This window comes from Mauremys mutica, chromosome 26 (genome assembly GCF_020497125.1).
Source record: "Mauremys mutica isolate MM-2020 ecotype Southern chromosome 26, ASM2049712v1, whole genome shotgun sequence".
Classification (NCBI taxonomy): Eukaryota; Metazoa; Chordata; order Testudines; family Geoemydidae; genus Mauremys; species Mauremys mutica.
In genome coordinates, this window is record NC_059097.1 from 15,584,943 (window position 1) to 15,604,773 (window position 19,831).

The window sequence follows — 19,831 nt, forward strand, 5'->3', positions numbered from 1 at the left end:
TCACCCTGTGCCCTCTTATCTGTGTCCGCGGCCCCTCGGCAGCCACAGTCGAGAACGGGGGCTGGGGGTGGGACCGGGACCGTGGCTTGCTGCAGAGAGGGATGTGGAGGGGGTAAGGAGGGTCAAGGCGGGGCCAGGAGCCTGGGGGCAGAGTGGTGCTCCCTCCCTGCTCTCCATGGGGGCTGGCTGGAGCCCTGAGGTGCCCCCATGAACGTCCCCCTGTGCCCCCCTAGGAGGCAGGCCCCACTGCCCTATACTGAACCCTACTGGCTAAGCAGGGGCTAGTGATGGCAAAGACCCACCCTTTCTGCTGCGGCCCCACCCTCTTCCATCCCTTCCAACCTTCCCCCCCCCAGCCCCAGCCACTAGGGGACAATGTGGAAGCGCTTGAAGCCCCAAACCACTTCTGCCACCAAGAGGAGGCCTGGAGCCCCTCTCCCCCAGGGCCTTATGGCATTAGCTGTATTGGTGGGGAGGGAGCGCAGTGGCAGGGCACATGCTTTGCCCATCTGCTTTAGTGTAATAATTCTGCCCATGAACTGTTCTACGACTGTCACTGCTTTCAGGCAGGGCTCCCTGACATTTATGTATTGATGGGATCTTATCTAGCTGGGAAACCTAAGATGTTTATACCACAATCAGCTACATGGTCAATGGCCGTTCAGTGCCGATACACAGGATATCAAGAGCCCTGGGACAATTTTGGGAAAGGAGTTTTATGAATATTTTTAACAGGTTCCCCCCACCCAGATATTGCGATAAAACCCGCAGTAAGTTCATCTTGAAAATGGTTATTAATGTGGGGCCTCTAAAGTGAGAGGCAGGTGCTGAGAAGCAGACTCATGCCACTGCAATATCTGAACCGTGGTAAGCAGGGGAGTGGTGTGGAGGGTCCCCGGGGACACGGAGCAGCTGAAGTCCCTCAGAGTTAGGGGAACTAGGCAATGCGCAGTGACAGGGTTCACCCCCTGCCCAGATGGGGCTGAGGGGATCAGCATCGACTGGGGGCTGAGGGCTGGGATGGGGCTGCATGGGCAGTAGAACGGGAGGCAGGTTGGGATCGAGGAACCCGGGGAATATTTCAGTCCTTAACAACACAAAACAGAGAAACGCTCCCGAATCTCTCCCAGGGAATTACAATTTCTGTGCAGGCAGCAAAGAGTCCTGTGGCACCTTATAGACTAACAGATGTATTGGAGCATGAACTTTCGTGGGTGAGTACCCACTTCGTCGGATGCATTCCTTGGATGTGCAGAAAGCTAAAAGTTTTAACAGAAAGGAGTGAAACCAAATGGCCACACGATGGCGCCAGCAGCCCAGGGATGAAAAGCCCCAGGATTTGTGTGTGCGCCTGGGCTCTGGAAAGGGATTTGGTTCCACTCACTGCATTGCTGTGGCTGGGAACATCCCAGGAATGAGCCAGGTCAATGACCATGACACCGGGTGTGAGGAGGCTTTAATCTGATTCCAACGGAATAATGTTTTCACACCTGAGTTATTAGCGGCAGCTTCCCAAGGGCAGTTCCAACTGGTTCCTCCCAGAGACGGGTGATCGGGGAACAGGGAATCTCTCTGGCTCCCACGGTCAGTTCTCCAGGCTTTCTCCCTCCCCCACACTATCTCAGGCCCCCACTAGTAATGAACTAATGGATATAAACTGGCCATCAAGAAGCTTAACCTTGAAATTAGTTGAAGATTTCAAACCACCAGAGGAGTGAAGTTCTGGAACAGCCTCCCAAGGGGAGCAGTGGGGCAAAAACCCAAACTGGCTTCAAGACTGAGCTTGATACGTTTATGGACGGGGTGCAGGAGGTTGAGCCAGATGATCACGATGGTCCCTTCTGCCCTTAAAGGCTCTGAGTCCAAAATGGAGAGGGAGGTAAAGGAAACATTTAAAAAAATAAACCAAACATTGTAATGCCAGGTTGACTCCAACAGCTCACTGTATAGTCCCGCCCCTTTCTTCCTCCACTGGGTGCTGAATGACCTGCTGGGATGTGGGACATTAATTCTCCCGTTCCACTGATAAACTGATACAACGGGACTGAAATTAAACCAATTCCCAGCCAAGAAAAGGGCACAGCCCTGCATTGGCCGGGAATCAAACCCGGGTCAACTGCTTGGAAGGCAGCTCTGCTCACCACTATATCACCAGTGCATCTGGTAGGAGGGTTTCTCCCAGGTGCCACTTATGCCAAGGGACTCACCCCACAGAGCTCAGCAGCTGGCCAGACAGGCTGGAGGCAGCCTGTGAGCAGAGACAAGTTCCTAGAGTAACTGATAGATGGGGACATGCAGGGCCGGCTCCAGGCACCAGCGAAGGAAGCAGCTGCTTGGAGCGGCCAATGGAAAGGGGCGGCAGGTCCGGGTCTTCGGTGGCAGGTCTCTCAGTCCCTCTCTGCCCCTCTGAGCTGTCGGCGAAGAGGAAGAGAGGGACCGAAGGACCCGCCACCGAATTACCGCCGAAGAATGAAGCGGCACGTTTTAGCTGCTGCTGAAGTGCTGCCAATCGGCTTTATTTATTTTTTCCCGGTTCCCTACTTGGGGCTGCAAAAAAGCTGGAGCCGGCCCTGGGGACACAAGCTCTACATCCCAGCCTGCGGTAGCTCCAACCCCATCTCTGCCCCCAGGGAAGGGAAATGAAAATCGCTGACCATAATGACAAATTTCACCCTGTTGTCAGATGCCACTGGTGTGGTGATCTGCTCTTGTTCGCTGTTGATAACAGTCGGCTGCATGTGTGCTGCCCCGGCTCTGCAGATCGCTGCCACAGCAGAGCCAGAGAGAACCCCCAATGACCACAGACTCTGATAAGGGACGAAGGCACCCGGCCAGGTTTATTGTCAAACGAAGCACGGTAATAGTTCCCCGCAGACTCTGCAGGACATACTATCAATATGCGCCCCCAACAATAGACCGGCTCAGTCAGTGGCGGGACTCTCCACTGCCCCCTAGGCCAGACAAAGACACCGCCCCAGGGGTGCATTCTTATACACAGGGACAAACAAGTTACACATCACTTTCTCAAAGTATCTGTTGCTCTGAACCGCATGTAGTGGTGATGTGTGAACCCCAAAGACATCAAACATGAAGGAAAAACACAAGGCCAGTTTTGGGGAGGATTCCAGAGCCAGGCCTGAGGGTTAAACAGCTGGGCTCAAACGGAACAGGGGCCGCGGCACCTGTAAACATAACTGGTTGCAAAATTTAAATTAAATTAAGAAACCAAACCAAACTGAAAAACCAACCCAGAAAAGCTCCCATCACACATCCATCACCATTGTAGATTTTGACATCTCCTGGCCGATGTGACATCTTTGCTTTGCAAACAAGAGACCTGGAGAAGTCTGTGGTTGTTGCCTCCTAACTAGGTAAAAGGTTACACATCCTGTCTCAAGTAATTTTCCTCTTAATAGATTTAAAATTTATCAAGATAAATTCCATTTGAAATAGAAATAATTACAGTCTATCCTGGGTCTCTATTCTCACAAATGCTAGTTCTCTCACCCGTTCCCCCACTCTAATTCCTTTGGAGTGAGGGTTTAATTTCAGGATTAGCCTCCATTTCCTGTATAGTAGGAGGGGGCAGGGAGAGAACTAGAAGATAACTTTCAGTGTTACAAGATAATTCAGGTTATCACATAATCAGCCTCTTCCATGATACTAATTAACTTCACGTTTAATTTCATTGTCGCTGGTACCAACTTATTCAACAATTACAACATATAAACCCATAGGGCAGTTTTCTCTTAATTCCTATTTCCACCCAGTGAGCTTTGTGTGAAGACACATTCTACAATAACCTAGGAGCCTTCCATTTCTGTGAGTTCATTTCTCCCTGGGGCTTCTCCCAGAAGTGTGGGGGGAAGGGGTCTCGCACGACGTGGGAAGGCTACATCATGAGAAAAACCACCTGTGCTCTATTTTCACACTTGCTAATCCCCTCATTCCCTACCATCATTTGCCAGCATGGAAGTGCTTCTTGTCCAACAAGGCAGCCAGATTGGGACCCATGGGCATGGAATGGCTCTGAAGCAATCAGCTGTTTCTCTCTGTGCTTCATGAAACTTTGGATACAAATGGTAAAAGATGGTTGTGCCCAATTTAATCATGGCGTCCTCCAGGAGTGTGACCAATGCCACTTAACTAGGGAGCAGGTTCTAAAGATAGTTTACCTGGGCCACAGGTCACCACAGCTTCCATCTCTGGGGTGAAAATCAACCACCACTACCTGCAACTTCTACCTGAGTTCCTGTCACACCTTTGACGTTACTTGGAGTAATTTGACACTTCTCTGGTGTAGAATTCTTCAGCAACCGCACAACAGATCAGTAGCGATAGTGAGGTACAACTCCCCCAACTATGATCTTTTATCTGGTGGCACAAATTTAAGTTAGGGACTAAATTCAGGTGCGACTTAGAATCCCTGTAAGACACCAAATGTCAGGTCTCTATTAAAAATATCTTTCTGCAGCTATATCACATTCAACAGGGATTTCATTTTCTACACATTTGCAGCATCACCCGGGGAGGAGGTGAAGGGAAATGTCACTTCCATTTTCCCATCCCTACCTAGACCGGGATTGCGTTTCCCAAATAATAGGCAACATGCAGCTGATTAGGAAGGAGATCTCTTCAGGGGCGACCTCCTGCAGGGCCTGGGCCACAACTGCTTTGGGAGCCCAATGCCTGGGCATTTTGCTTAGTTCCAAGTCATTTACTAGCGAATCCTCTTCCCAGCCCTTTAGAAAAAATATTGACCTAACCAATTGAACAACAGGGGGATTGGGAAGGTGATGGGGAATAAGGGAATCCCTCTGACTTACCCTATCTTCCTCTGCTGTTACAGAGGGTGACATGACATTTTCCCCTATCCCTGCCATATTCCTGCTCTTTCTTATAGTTCAATATATTTTAAGTGAGGAAAATGGTAGCAAAAATATCTGCTCTGCAGCACAACCTGAAGCAACAGCAGAGCAATTGGGACTGAAACTATTGGTTTCCAAGGGGGGAACTTGATGACTAACAATTGCTTTGAAATGGGGGAACAGTATAACCGTGATGCTCAGGGTTTGTTTAGGTCAGGTCACGGGGAAAGCTAATGCCAACCCCTGCACCTGGGCTGCATCTGCTCTACAACTATAATTGTCTTTTTACACCAAGATCACTAACTTGAGCAGCCAACGCCATGCGCAGCCCTAGAGGATGTCAGGCACAGGTAGTTTTTGCCTCAGTGTAGCTTGTTGGGATCAAACCTCTCTCCCACCTGGAGCTGATGAACATTCCTGGCTGGAGGGACACACACTCCTGTGACTCAGAAGGAAAGGAGTTGATAGGAAAGATCACAGGACTGACCCCAAAGAAGGTGAGCTGCAAAAGGCAGAAGCAGGCAATTCATCTGGTGGAGCTGAGAGACCACAGTGAAGATGGTGCACAGATCACTATGTGGGAACTAGCAAATGTGATTTTTTTTTTTTAAATCTTTTCCCAGCCCTAATCAAGGCATTTGTAGCAGTTCTCCAATGTGGATTTTGCGATGTCTAATAAGGTGTGAGCTCTTTTTGAAGCTTTTCCCGCACTCAGAACATCAGTGGGCGGGGCATTCACTCAGGCCAGGGCTTTATAAAGCCGCGCACAAGCGACCAGGGAGCTTTGCGAACAGGGGAAGTGTCGCAAGGGAGTTCGGAAGGGGAGTGGGAAGGGAGTGCGAGTCCCTCGCCAGCCTTAACCCCTTCCCTGTAGTCCCCTTAAAACCTATAAACCGAACCACATTTCAAAACCCCTTCCTGTAAACCACCCTTCCACTAACTAGGAGACAATGCAGGCAGAAGCCCAGCAGCAGAGTGGGGGCTATCCAGTTTATTGCACTGAGCGTTGCATGTATGATTCCCTGCCCTGTGGGCGGGTGGTGTATCTGTGCAGTCGGTGCAAGGAGCTCCTGGCCCTCAGAGACCATGTACGGACTTTGGAGGCCAGGGTGGTGGAACTGGAGGAGCTAAGGGAGGCTGAGAGGTATGTTGATGAGGCTTTCCGGGACACTGTAGAATTGTCCCACCTCTGCTCAGACAGCCCCTGTGCTGTTGAGGAGGAAGAACGGCCCAGGGAAGCAGAGCAGTCAATGGGAGCAGAGGGAAACCTTCCCGTAGTTGGGATCCTCCTTCCAGATGGTGCTGGGGTTGCCTCTCGCACTGAGGTTACCTCTCCGGGGGATATATTAGCAAATGTGATTTTTTTTTTTTAAATCTTTTCCCAGCCCTAATCAAGGCATTTGTAGCAGTTCTCCAATGTGGATTTTGCGATGTCTAATGAGGTGTGAGCTCTTTTCGAAGCGTTTCCCGCACTCAGAGCATGTGTAGGGAGTCTCTCACGTGTGGATTCTGTGATGTCTAGTAAGGCTTGAGCTACCGCTGAAGCGTTTCCCGCACTCAGAGCATCCATAAGGTTTCTCGCCCGTGTGGATTCTCTGATGTGTGATAAGGTTTGAGCGCTGATTGAAGCTTTTCCCGCACTCAGTGCACGTGTAGGGCGTCTCCCCCGTGTGAAGTCTCTGATGTTTGATAAGGTGAGAGCTCTGCTTGAAGCTTTTCCCGCACTCAGTGCACGTGTAGGGCGTCTCCCCCGTGTGAAGTCTCTGATGTTTGATAAGGTATGGACGCTGACTAAAGCTCTTCCCGCACTCAGAGCATCCATAAGGTTTCTCAGCTGTGTGGATTCTCCTGTGTACACTCAGGGTAGAGCTGTGCTTAAAACGTTTCCCGCACTCAGAGCACATGTAGAGCACCTCCCCTGTGTGGATTCTCTGATGCGTGATAAGGGTTGAGTGACGACCAAAGCTTTTCCCGCACTCGGAGCACGTGTAGGGCTTCTCTCCTGTGTGGAGTCTCTGATGTCTGATAAGGCGTGAGCTCCAATGGAAGCTTTTCCCACACTCATGGCATGTGTAGCGTCTCCCTTCCAAGTGGATTCTGTCGCGGGTTATAAGGTCTGGGTGGCTACTGAAGTTTTCATCTGGGATCTGCTGAGTCTCACAGGCTTTTGCTTTTTCTGGGAGTCCACAACTCCCAGAAACATTCCCTTTGGATCTTCCTAATAACGTTCCATGTGGTTCTACTTGCTCAGCATCTTCCTGCTGGGGTTTCTCCTCCTCATTCTCACTCACCATCCCATCACCTGATGGGAGACAGAGAGAATCCAGGCATAGGTCACTCCCTGTGCCAGAAAGAAAGGAAATCTCAGAGAGAGGAATGGAAAAAGGGATGAAAAAACCAAAATATGTATGGGAGAGATCAAACCTCTCAGGAGCTGATTTTCCCCAAACCCTTCCCCAGAGGAGAGAGGAAGGGATCAGTTTTGGTCCACATCTCACCAGAACACTCAAGGGAAAGCGAGACCGGGGAGGGACCTGCTGCCAGTTGTCAGTCAGAATAGGAGGGAAGCCATGAGTGACATCTGCCATAGTGATTCCACATCTGCAGGGAACAATCCTGAGCTTGGAGAGCTCACAGGGTCTTTGTAGGGCATCCCAAATGTTTCCTACATTCCCACACAGTTGTTGAGTTGGTTTAACCAAGTCCTCACCTATGCAGGCAGCTCTCGGGAGCACTTCTTTCTCAGAGCCCTGGAGGTCCGGGACCCACGGCTCTTCCCCTTGTTCCAGCTGCGAGATCACATCAGGTTTGGAAACTGGAAACCCTACTCCAGGCAAAGAAAAGAAGGGAGGTTAGTGGAATTTGTGGGATACTTGTCACAAAGAATATTCCATGGTTTTAACCCCCAGCTCATTTTTAAGCAGTAACATCCCAAGGCCAGCTTCCTTGGCTCCAAGTGGCAGGAGAGTTGTTATGATTATAAATCATATTCATTACCTTAGTGCCTCAGGGCCAACTAACAGTGGGTCCCCATTGTGCTAGGACAAGTACAAACAGAGAATAGTAGATGGCCCAGGCCCTGAAGAATTTACAATCTAAATAGACAGGACAGACACAGAATGGGGGAAGGGCTAGAACCCACTGTTAGAACAGAGATAGTCAGGCCTGCCTGTAAAGCCGATACTTTAAGAACTTAGGTGTATTTTTTCCACTTAGCTAGTTACAGGGGTATAAAAACAAAGAATCAAAATCACAGTCTGCCTGTGTCTGGGCCTTCTCTCACTAGGATAGGCTGAGGCCTTCTTCTTAGGCTAAGGCCTTTGGCTAAGCAGCAGGGGCAGCCTTAAGCTGGGAAGAGCAGGGTCACATCCTCACACCCCAAACCAGTTACACTGAAATAAGGTGCTGCTGGGCTGTTAGGAAGACGATCCTGTCCGGAGAGTGCCCATCACCACCAGATAAAGAAACAGATCTTAAGATGGTTAAAGAAAACTTAGTTTGACAGCAGCCTGTCTGGCAAGAAATCCCTTATCAATGGTTGTGGTTGTGAAACCCTCATTTCTGTATCGTTTTAAGTTCATGGCCACCACTTTTACCTTGTTAATCAGTCTGGTTCTCTAATTGTTTCTGTCTGCTGTATAATTAATGTTGCTAGGTAAGTAAATAATGTAGTGGGATATAATTGGTTAGAGAATTATGTTACAATATGTTAGAATTGGTTAGTTAAATGTCAGTACCATGATTGATTAAGGTATAGCTGAGAATATTACTATATAAATGGGATCAAACAGGAGGGGGAAAGGAAATTGGAATCATGTTTGTTAGGGGGGGACAGGGAATGGGGAGACAGGCAAGGCTCTGTGGCATCAGAGCCGGGCAGGGATACGGGGTAAACGCTCTGCGGTGTCAGAGCTGGGAAGGGAACACTGAGGAACAGACTCTATCTGTTAAGTCCTTGGGGCAGCTGGTGTAGGAAACAATCACTTGAGGCCAGAGAGCAGACAGCTAACCAAAACCTCCATTTTATTTACAGAAACAGAGAGCTCACTCAGCCGGTTGAAACTGGCTGAGCTATCCCTTAATAGTCTAACTCAGTTGCCATAGTAACAAAACCCATGACAACCAAATACACAACATATTCCTCCCCCCCTAATAAGAACATCCCCTAAATAAAACACACACTAAACTAGAGAAGGAGGGTAGACTGCCTCCATTCCCGGCTAAACCCTGGGGATTATTTTGCCCCATAACCGTGGGTTCGCCCTAACTAAAGATCCAGCCGATGAGGAGGCCTTCTGTCTCTAGGTGGATTACGGCGAACTTCTGGTGTTGTTGCACCCGAAAGTACTAGGGGCTCAGGGTCCGCAGCACGAATAGGTGAGGAGGTGGTATCAGCTCGTGCTGGGCAAAGGGGTATCTCAGCTGCCGGCAGTAATGGAGGAGAACAGTCAGGAACAGGTGACTCATGATTCGGTGTCTCACCAGGAGGGGTGAAGTCAGACCCCTCAACTGCAGATGGGTCCTGAAGACTGGCATGACCTGGCAACAGCTGATCTACATGTCGCCGCCAGGTAAGATTCTCTGCAGTCCGGACTGTATAGGAAACAGGTCCTGTTTGAGTGATGACTGTGGCCGGGACCCATTTAGCTCTGGAAGTATAATTCCGAGCCAAAACTGGCTGTCCTGGGCTAAAGGTTCGGTCTTTTGCTCTGGGTGCCCGTCTGATGACTTGATATTGCTGCTGATGTTGCACAGTTTGTCTGGGTTCAGAAGGTTTCAGCAGATCAAAGCAAGTGCGCAGCTGTCGTCCCATCATTAGAAAGGCTGGGGAAGCCTGGGTCGTAGCATGAGGTGTGTTTCTATAGGAAAGTAAGAAGGTATCCAGACGCTTTTGAATGGAGTGTTGTCCCTTTGCTGATTTCAAAGCGTTTTTCATTGTCTGCACAAATCTTTCAGCTAATCCGTTGGTGGACGGATGATATGGTGCTGACGTGATGTGGTGTATCCCATTTGCCTTCATAAAATTTTGAAACTCCTGAGAGACGAACTGCGGTCCGTTGTCGCTCACAAGTTGTTCTGGCAGACCAAAACGACTAAAGAGTCCTCGTAGTTTTTGGATAGTACTCTCTGCAGTAGTGGACTGCATTATAGAGACTTCTGGCCATTTAGAATGGGCATCTACTGCCACCAAGAACATGCTTCCTTCAAGGGGGCCAGCAAAGTCAACGTGAATACGTTGCCACGGGTTTTCAGGCCAGTCCCATGGGTGTAGGGGTGCCCACTGGGGTGCATTTCTTACACTCTGACATGACATACAAGTTTTTGCCTTCTCTTCAATAGCACTGTCCAATCTAGGCCACCAAAAATAGCTTCGTGCAATTTCCTTCATGCGCACTATTCCACAGTGACCGGAATGTAGCTGTTCTAACATCTGTGATCTCAGGGGTGGTGGAATAATGACACGTCTCCCCCACAACAAACAACCAGATTGGACCGATAACTCCGTCCGCCTGGACATGTAGGGAACAAGGTCGGGTGAGACCGGAGAGGTTTGTCGAGATTTTCCATGCATCACCAGGTCCATAACTTGGGATAATACTGGGTCAACGCGGGTTGCCTTCTTTATCTGAGTAGCAGTGATGGGTGTATTCTCTACCTGTTCAAAGTAGAAGATTTCCTTTTGGGCACTATCTTGATGTTTGACCGGTAAAGGCAACCTTGAGAGGCCATCTGCATTGCCGTGCAGAGTGGATTTCCGATATTTGATTTCATATGTGTGTGCAGAAAGTATCAATGCCCAACGTTGCATACGACTAGCAGCTAATGGGGGAATGCCTGTGTAGGGTCCAAAAATTGATGTCAGAGGTCGATGGTCTGTAAGAAGAGTAAACTTTTGCCCAAACAGGTACTGATGAAACTTCCTAATTCCAAAAACAATTCCTAATGCCTCACGTTCGATTTGGGCGTAGTTAGTTTCTGCTTTGCTTAGAGTGCGTGAAGCAAAAGCAATAGGTCTTTCTTCTCCCGAAGGCATAATGTGTGACACGACCGCTCCCACTCCATAAGGGGAAGCATCGCAGGCCAATTGCAAGGGTAAGGATGGATCAAAGTGCGTTAGAACTTCAGAATTTAACAATGCATGCTTAGCTTTGTTAAATGCAACATCACAGGCTTCAGTCCACTTCCAGGCCTTGTTCTGCCCAAGGAGCTCATGAAGTGGTTTTAGCAGTGTGGCTAACTGTGAGATGAACTTTCCATAATAGTTCAGTAGTCCTAGAAATGAGCGCAGCTGGCTTACATTTCGAGGTGGGGGAGCCTCCACAATAGCTTTAACTTTTGCAGGGGCCTTATGAAGACCTGCAGAATCGATGATGTGTCCCAAATATTCAACAGAGGGCTTGAAGAATTCACACTTGTCTTTGTGAACTCGTAGGCCATACTCTTCCAGTCTTTGTAGGGTAGCCTCTAAATTCCTTAAGTGATCCTCTTCATTTCTTCCAGTGACCAGGATATCATCCAGATAGCACTGAACTCCTGACAAGCCACACAAGATCTGGTCCATAGCCCTCTGGAACAGGGCGGGAGCCGATGTGATTCCGAAGGGTAGGCGACAGTATCGATAAAGCCCCTTATGAGTCACAATAGTCAACAGCTCTTGGGACTTTTCATCGACGTGCATCTGTAAATATGCTTGACTCAGATCAATCTTACTGAACTTTTGTCCCCCAGCCAGGCCTGCGAAGAGGTCATCGATGCGGGGAAGCGGGTATTGCTCTGCACACAACACTGGGTTGACAGTGACTTTAAAATCACCGCAAATCCGGAGAGAGCCATCTTTCTTCACTATTGGAACGATAGGAGTGGCCCATGAGCTATGGGTAACTGGTATTAGGACTCCATTGGTGACCAGGCGCTCCAGGTCTGCTTCAACTTTTGGCCTGATGGCATATGGCACAGTTCGGGCTTTCAGATATTTTGGTGGACTGCCAGGTTTAATGTTCAATGTCACAGTGATTCCCTTCATACTTCCCAAATCATCTCCAAAAACAGCAGCATGTTTCCTTAGTATAGGGGTTAGACTGGTTTCTTCTTTAGTCATCCGGTGCACTTCTGCCCAGTTCAGCTGAATCTTCCCAAGCCAAGACCTACCCATTAAGGCTGGGTAGTTACCTCTCACCACAAACAGTGGCAATTTAGCCGCCTTTCCATTGAGCTCCACCTTAACATCAATAGTGCCCAACATGGGCACAGCTTCACCTGTATACGTCTTCAGAACAGTTTTTGTTGCCTTAAGCGGAAGATGCTGTAGCTTTTCCTTATACACAGTCTCAGGAACCAGCAAGACAGCTGCACCGGTGTCTAGTTCCATGCGTATAGGTTTGCCCTCCAATAAGGGGGTTACCCAGTATTCATGTGAGCCCGCTGCCAAAGACAAAACATGCAGTGGCACTTCCTCTTGTGAGGAGGTGTCACCTTGATCATCCTGGGTCTGCTCTAGGGTATGCAAGGTTCCTCTTTTTGTTGGCCAGACCACAGACCTCTTTTTCTTTTGTTTACAGGCATACTCAATGTGTCCCTTTTTGCCACAGTGTCGACACACCAGGTCCTTACACCAGCATTCTGATGCCTGGTGACCCGGCTTACCACAGCGGTAACATTCTTGACTCTGCACCGTTTTGTGGGTCGGTTCTTGTGACACTTTTTGCACCCTAGGGGATGCACCGATGTATTGTGCCTCCCTTGTAGCCAGTTCCATGGAGACAGCAATATCAACAGCCTTCTGTAATGTAAGCTGAGCCTCTGTCAGTAGGCGCTTCCGTATAGCTTCACTGCAGAGGCCACACACTAACCTGTCACGCAGGGCATCATTTAACATCTCTTTAAATTCACAGTGTTCTGCTAGCTTTTTTAAAATGGCTACAAATTGTACAACTGTTTCATCTTCCTTTTGGTCTCTTTTGTGGAACCTATATCTTTCAGCAATTACCAGTGGTTTTGGGGAGAAATGAGACCCCAGGATTTCCACAATGTCACTGTAAGATTTAGTCTCAGGCTTAACAGGGTGCAGTAAGCTGTGTAGCAGAGAGTAGGTTTTAGCCCAGGGGTCTCAAACTCAAATGACCCCGAGGGCCGCATGAGGACTAGTGCATTGGCCCGAGGGCCGCATCACTGACACGCCCCCTTGCTGCCCCTGGCCCCACCCCCAATCCACCCCTTCCATGAGGCCCCGCCCCTGCCCTGTCTCTTCTCCACCTGCTCCCCTAAGCGCGCGGCTCCCCGCTCCTCCCCCCTCCCTCCTGAAAAGTGCTAAGCGCCACCAACAGCTGTTTGGTGGCTTGGCGGCGGGGCACTTAGGCGGCGGGTCCCGGAACAGAAGGGGCCCCCCACCGCCGAAGACCGGGCTGCGCTTCGGCGGCGGCGGGTCCCTCTTTTCCCCACCCCGGCCGGTCCCGCTTCCCACCCTGGCCCCGGCCGGTCCCGCTTCCCTCCCCCACCCCCCGGCCCGGCCCGGCCCCGGCCAGTCTCGGTTCCCTTCCCCACCCCCGGCCCGGCGGGTCTCGCTTCCCTTCCCCACCCCCCACCCCGGCCCAGCCCGGCGGGTCCCGCTTCCCTTCCCCCCCCCCAAGGCCCGGCCCCGGCCCCGGCGGGTCCCGCTTCCCACCCAGGCCCCGGCCCGGCCCCAGCAGCTCCCGCTTCCCCCCCCCCTTACCCGAGCGCGTCTCCGGCGAGGCCTGAGCTTCGTCCCGCTCAGAGCCCCGTGGTGAGGGGGCGGGGCTGTGAGCTCCACGCCGAGCGCAGCGCTCAGCCCAGAGCTCCCAGCCCCACCCCCTCCCCACGCGGCTCGGATCGGGGCGGGGCTCAGGCGCTCGGACGGAGACTCGGCGCTCTATGCGCCGAGGCTCCAGGAGAGGGGCGGAGGCGGGAGCCCCCGCTTTTCTCTTGGGGGCCCTTGCGGAGCCCGGGGCCCGGGGCAAATTGCCCCCTTTGCCCCCCCCTCTGGGCGGCCCTGGGGAGCTCCGCGGGCCGCAGGGAAGAGCTCCGCGGGCCGCATGTTGGAGACCCCTGTTTTAGCCCCTACAACAGTTAAGAATATTGGCACCTTCTTCGCTTCTGTAATGTCATTTGCAATACCAAAAAGCTCAAAACGCTCAGTATACACATGCCACTGCTCTGTATTCTCATCAAAAGGCTCCAGGGGCCTGGTCAGAGTAGCCATGATTTTTAGTTTCACTTTCACAGTCAGTGCAAACAAGCAGCTTTTTTTCTTTGTTTGGTCTTTACCTTGACTTCTACTTCCTTCTGTTACTGGAGCAGCACCAGGATCCCATCCTCGTCGCCAGTGTTAAGTCCTTGGGGCAGCCGGTGTAGGAAACAATCACTTGAGGCCAGAGAGCAGACAGCTAACCAAAACCTCCATTTTATTTACAGAAACAGAGAGCTCACTCAGCCGGTTGAAACCGGCTGAGCTATCCCTTAATAGTCTAACTCAGTTGCCATAGTAACAAAACCCATGACAACCAAATACACAACACTATCAGTGTATAGAGATAAACCCGACTGGTGTGAAGGGCTTTGGAATATGCCTGCTTGGAAACTAACCCCCATAAACATCGCATTGTCTGCGCTTTGGACTGATCAGGGATTCCCACGAGGACTGGTGAGGGGGCGATGGTAAATACACATTTAGATCCTTTCCTTGTTTTCTCTCTTTTCCCCAGAAGGCTCACTGGCACACTGGCATGGATCCACAGGATCTGGGCAATGCCCTGGCTTGTAAACAGTCCTTGGGAGGTATCTCGAGTGCACTAGACCCCCAAGGGGTCCCACTCTTCCACACGGACAGGCCATGTAGCTTCGGCACCTGAGACTGAGCCTCTGGCTTCAACACTCCTATTTCAACCTGTGAGCTCTGCCAGCAGGTCCAGCCGAACGACACTCCTGTTCAGTGACTGTTCCTCAGTCAATGCACAGAGCAAAAACTTGCTCTGACACTGGGCAGACTTTTAAAACATAGCAGGGTTTATTAGTCAATCGAAACTCAGCACTGGAAAGTCCTTATATAAGCACAGAGAAGCGAAGAAGACAATATAGTCCATACTGGCCAATGCCCTTGAGCCAGGCTGCTGTAGAAAACGCTTCTGTTTCCTTTCCCTGTGCCTGTCCATTAGTCTTCGCTCCGGCAGAGCTCCCTGTGTCTGCGAGCCCAGTTCTTCCTGCTCCCAAAAATATAACGAGTCCATGTGTGCTTCACTCAGCCAAGCGGAGCTCCTCCCATGGACAGGTGAGAATTATTCCCTTGTCTCTGTCGGGTATTCCACTGATGTAGGTTGGTGCCAGGCAGTCCTTTCATATCACCCCATGACAGATACATGACAAAACACCTCATGTCTCCTGCTCGTTCTAATCACAGCAATACCAATCACAGAGGGAAAGTGAGGGGTGTATTGGAATCATAGAAGTATCACCAAAATTCCCACCTCTATCACACACACACACTGCTCACAGCCCTTGGAGAGAAAGCAAAGCACAGGAGCTGGACGTTAGTCCAGAAAACACAGTGGAAGACAAGCTGCAATCCTCACACCCTGGTCAAAAAGAAGAGGCAGGTGGGTCCCCACCCACAGAGAGGGGCTGGCTAGAGGCCTGATACCTGAGGGGCCATTCCTTGAGCAGACCATGGAGGCAGGTCAAAGGCTTCGCTACCCCAGAACTGTGACATCGCAAAAGCACATTTTGGGGCATTAGGAAATCTAGTGACTCAGGGGTAATGGGAGGGAGAATTAATTCCCCAGCCTTCTCCACACGCTGGGGGAGTTTAAACACTAACATTCGGGAACAACAGCCTCTCATTCTTCCGGGAAAGGAGAAGGTCAGAAACAAGAACTGGGCCAGGCAGCCTCAGGAGGGACCGGCTCAGAGATCCAAGGAGCCGGGAGGGAAGACAGCTTGTGGCTGCTGCAGATGGGGGGGGGGGGGGGGGAGGACACAAGACTCTCTCCAAACTCTCACTCCTGTTGACCCCGACCTGATTTTACGATTTATGACCTAGTCTCACGTCTTGTGGGCAATTTTATACTCGCTAGAGGTAAGATGTCGTTATCAGAGTATTGCTTATTAGCTTGGAACATGTGTGGAGGGGCAAGGAGGTGAACATAAAGAAATGGGTCATTAAGGGCAGGGACTACACTACAGCCGGGATCGACGCTCTGAGATCGACCCACCGGTGCTCGATGTAGCGGGTCTATTAAAGAGCCGCCAAATCGACCACAGATCTGTCTGCAGCCGACCCCTGTACTCTACCCTGATGAGAAGACTAAGGTAAGCAGACCCTGCGGTAACTCGATCTAAGGTACATCGACTCCAGCTACGTTATTCACATAGCCGGAGCTGCACAGCGTAGGTTGAGTTACCGCGGTAGTGCAGACATCGCCTCAGCTTGCTACAGTCCAGGGCCTTCGGTTAGGCTGAGGCTTTGTGGGAGCCGTTATGCTGAAGTCTGGGATTTACCTGAATAGGCCTAAGGAGACAATCCCAGGTCAGATATTTTGCACCCTCATTTTGAGAGACTAATGAGGAACCACAAGCGGGTGGAATACGCCAAAGGATTCTGAAAAAAGGAAGTCTGGGGCGGGCTCTAGCAATTAGGTTGCTATGAAGTATCTCAGCAGTTGGATGCATTCATATATTAGAATGATTAATAAATAAGTGATGTAAATCATGAGTATTGAGGCTTGATGGTTAATTATGGACTTCCCAAAGGCCAGGTATGGTTTAGGGCAGCTATTGACATTATTGTAATCAGAGCAAAGGAGCAGATGTGGTATATGGCCATCCTATTACCATAAGGAAGTGGAGAAAATACCTCTCCTAGTGACCAGTTTTTCATTTTGTCAGGTCCCCGGGACAGTGTAAACTGAAGCAGGGCCTCCCGTCTGATGGGCTCCCTTGCGCCTCGATCTTTGTTTCCAATGGTGTCCATAGCTTGTAAGTCCGCACAGTGCAAGCCCCTCTTTACTATACTTCTCCGACTCTAATCGTTACGTGTATTGATCCTTGCCTATGATTTCAACTATAAATCAAGTGTCTGTGTGTTTCACCCAATTTCATCTCCTCCATTAACGGTGAGTAGCCATGTACAAGGGCGAGCTGCACCCCAACACGTCATCTTATCGGTGTAAACACTGTCCAAGCTACACCACCAGCCTGTGACATCATCAACAAAGTGCCCATGTGTGCCTGGGAAGGGGCCCTGCTCTGGGCGGGAGGATGCAGCAAGGACTCAGGGTCGGTGGCCGGGGTCGCTGTGCACAGAGATGGGGAGGTTATACGGGGAGGGGGGTAATGAGCGGGAGAGGAGGGTCAAGAGTTAAAATAATAATATTTGGGGGGGGGGGAATGTATAAAGAAGTTAAACTGAACAGAAATAAAACTGGAGTGAGGCAAAAAAAGGGGGACAAGGAAACTTGTCAAAACTTGGATGATGAATAAAGGTATAAAGTTATTACTGCTCAGGTTCTTTAGAGACCCCACAGCTTCTAATAACCCAGGGGACAGGACTCCTTACCCAGCGAGGTCACAGTCTCATAGTTCTCCTGCATGACATCCCTGTAGAGGGCTCTCTGAGCGGGGTCCAGCAGAGTCCCCTCTTCCCTGGTGAAATACACAGCCACCTCCTCGAAGGTCACCGGCCCCTGAAAGAGCAAGAGTCCAACACTCAGTACCTGCTGCCCCACTCACAACCCCACTATTCACAGAACAGCAGCACCAGGTAAATGGAGGCTCCAGGAGGCCCATGTTAACAGAGTCCCACCCCACCTTCCTTCAGCCAGGAGCCATCAGATGGTAGAAAGAGAGAACCTGTGTGTCTCCCAGCTGACAGATGGAGGCAGGGTCGTCACATTTATCACATACCCACTAGCCAGAGTTTGATACAGGAGATGGGGCTGTCTCTGGACCCTGCTGGTGGCTCCCTGGTAGAAATCCCAACACTCTCCAAATATAATATGTGGAAGAAAGGGGAAGTCAGTAGTAAAGAATATAAGTTAGATGGTCAGAATTGTAGAAAATTGGTAAGGGAAGCTATCAGAAATCAATGATTAATCAATGAAAATAAGGACATTTTTAGAAGTATAACATTAATCCTAACAACGATAGTGGTAAATTACTAGATAGAAATGGCAGATTTATCAAAAATAATACAGAAGAGGTAGAAGTGTTCAATAAATACTTTTCTCCTGGATTTGGAGAAAAACAGATGATGTAAGTCACACTTTCCATTCCAAAAAGAACTCACGAGGATGTTAAACAGCAGCTATTACAGTTAGACATGTTTAAATCAGTGAGTCCAGATAACTTGTATCCAAGAGTTTTGAAAGACCCGGTGGAGGAGCGTGGTGGACTGTTAATGTTGATTTTCATTAGGACTTGGAACACGGGGGAAATTCCAGAAGACGGGAATAAAGCTAATGCTGTGCCAATATTTAAAAGTCTAAAAGAGATGATCGAGCTAATTACAAGAGTGTTACTCTGATACTGGGCAAGATAATGGAGCAGTGAATACGGATTTCATTAATAAAGAATTAAAGGAGGGTACTATAATTAGTACCAATTAACAAAGGTTCAGAGACAATATATCCTATGAGACTAACTGGATATTCTTACTGGATGAGATCAAAGGTTTGGTTGCAACTAATAGTATTGATGCAACATACCTGGACTTCCGTAAGGCATATGACTTGGTTCAGCACAATATTTTGACTAGAAAACTAGCAAGATACAAAATAAACACGACATACATTAAATAGATTAAAAACTGGGATTGTAAATGGGGAACCATGGTCGAGTGGATTTCTTGGATTGGTTCTTGGCTCTGTGTTATTTAACATTCTTATCAATGACCTGGAAGAGGATATAAAATCATCACTGATAAAGTTTGCAGTTGCCACAAAGAGTGGGGGTGGGAGTAACTAATGAAGTGTCAGTAGATTCTGGCTTCAGCGCTCGGAGCCGGGGAAGTTTTCCCAGCCCTGGCTGGGGGGTTATTTCCTGTTCCACAAAGAGGGGAAGTTCCATTCCCAACCCCTGTGCCTTGAAATTAGGCCCTAGCTGACACTACCCCCCACATTCAGCATAGTGGTAGGAGTATAATATCATTAGGACATACTGATGAGGCATTTTGTGCAAGATGCATCATGTGCGGTGTCATTGGAAAAGTTATGATTTGCTGAATATGATTATCCTACCTGTGTGCATGGATCATGTTTGTATCTGCAGTTATGGATATTGACTCTGTATCTGTATTTCACATGTGCTTACTCTGGGTAACACCCACAACCAGCCTTTCGGGTACAACAGTGAAGAAGCCAGACAGTGCTGATGGCTCATCAACAAAGACAATGGACCGTGGAAGAGCTGAGCCCTCCTGTGAATGTGTCAGCCAGCCTAGGAGTCATGGCTACTATGACTCAGCAGGCCATGCTAGGGCATGTGACCAGACCACATGACACTGAACTCCATTTTGCTACCTGTATTTTTCCACTAACTGGATGGGGGAACTGAGTTTGGGACAAAGGGTTCCCGCCATATGGAAAAGCTACATAAGGTGGGGTGTGACATCATCTCTTGGCCTCATTCCCCACACAAGAGAACTCCTGGCAGCACCTGAGGAACAAAGACTGAACTGGTGGAAACTTGGTGGACTGCTTCTATCATCAATCAGCGTGAGAAATTGCTAAATCAAATTCTATCCATCTGGTATGTTCGGCTTACTTTGAGTTTTTGGTTATTGGCTAAGTAATCTGCTTTGCTGTGTTTGCTATCACTTATAATCACTTAAAATCTATTTTTCTGTAGTTAATTAACTTGTTTTATGCTTTATCTTAATCAGTGTATTTTGAGTGAAGTGTCTGGGGAAAAGCTCAGCTTGGTTAGCACATCTTCATATATGCGTATCTTCCCCATAG

The 19,831-nt window shown here is 49.5% G+C and overlaps 1 protein-coding gene across 1 annotated transcript in view; it reads right to left on the reverse strand.

Annotated features, from left to right (window-relative positions):
* LOC123356631 overlaps positions 1-19,831 on the reverse strand; it is an 871,996-nt gene that overhangs the window by 701,746 nt on the left and 150,419 nt on the right. Inside the window, 1 exon segment of the mRNA XM_044999988.1 lies at positions 6,287-6,888. Coding sequence (XP_044855923.1) covers positions 6,287-6,888 — 602 coding nt within the window.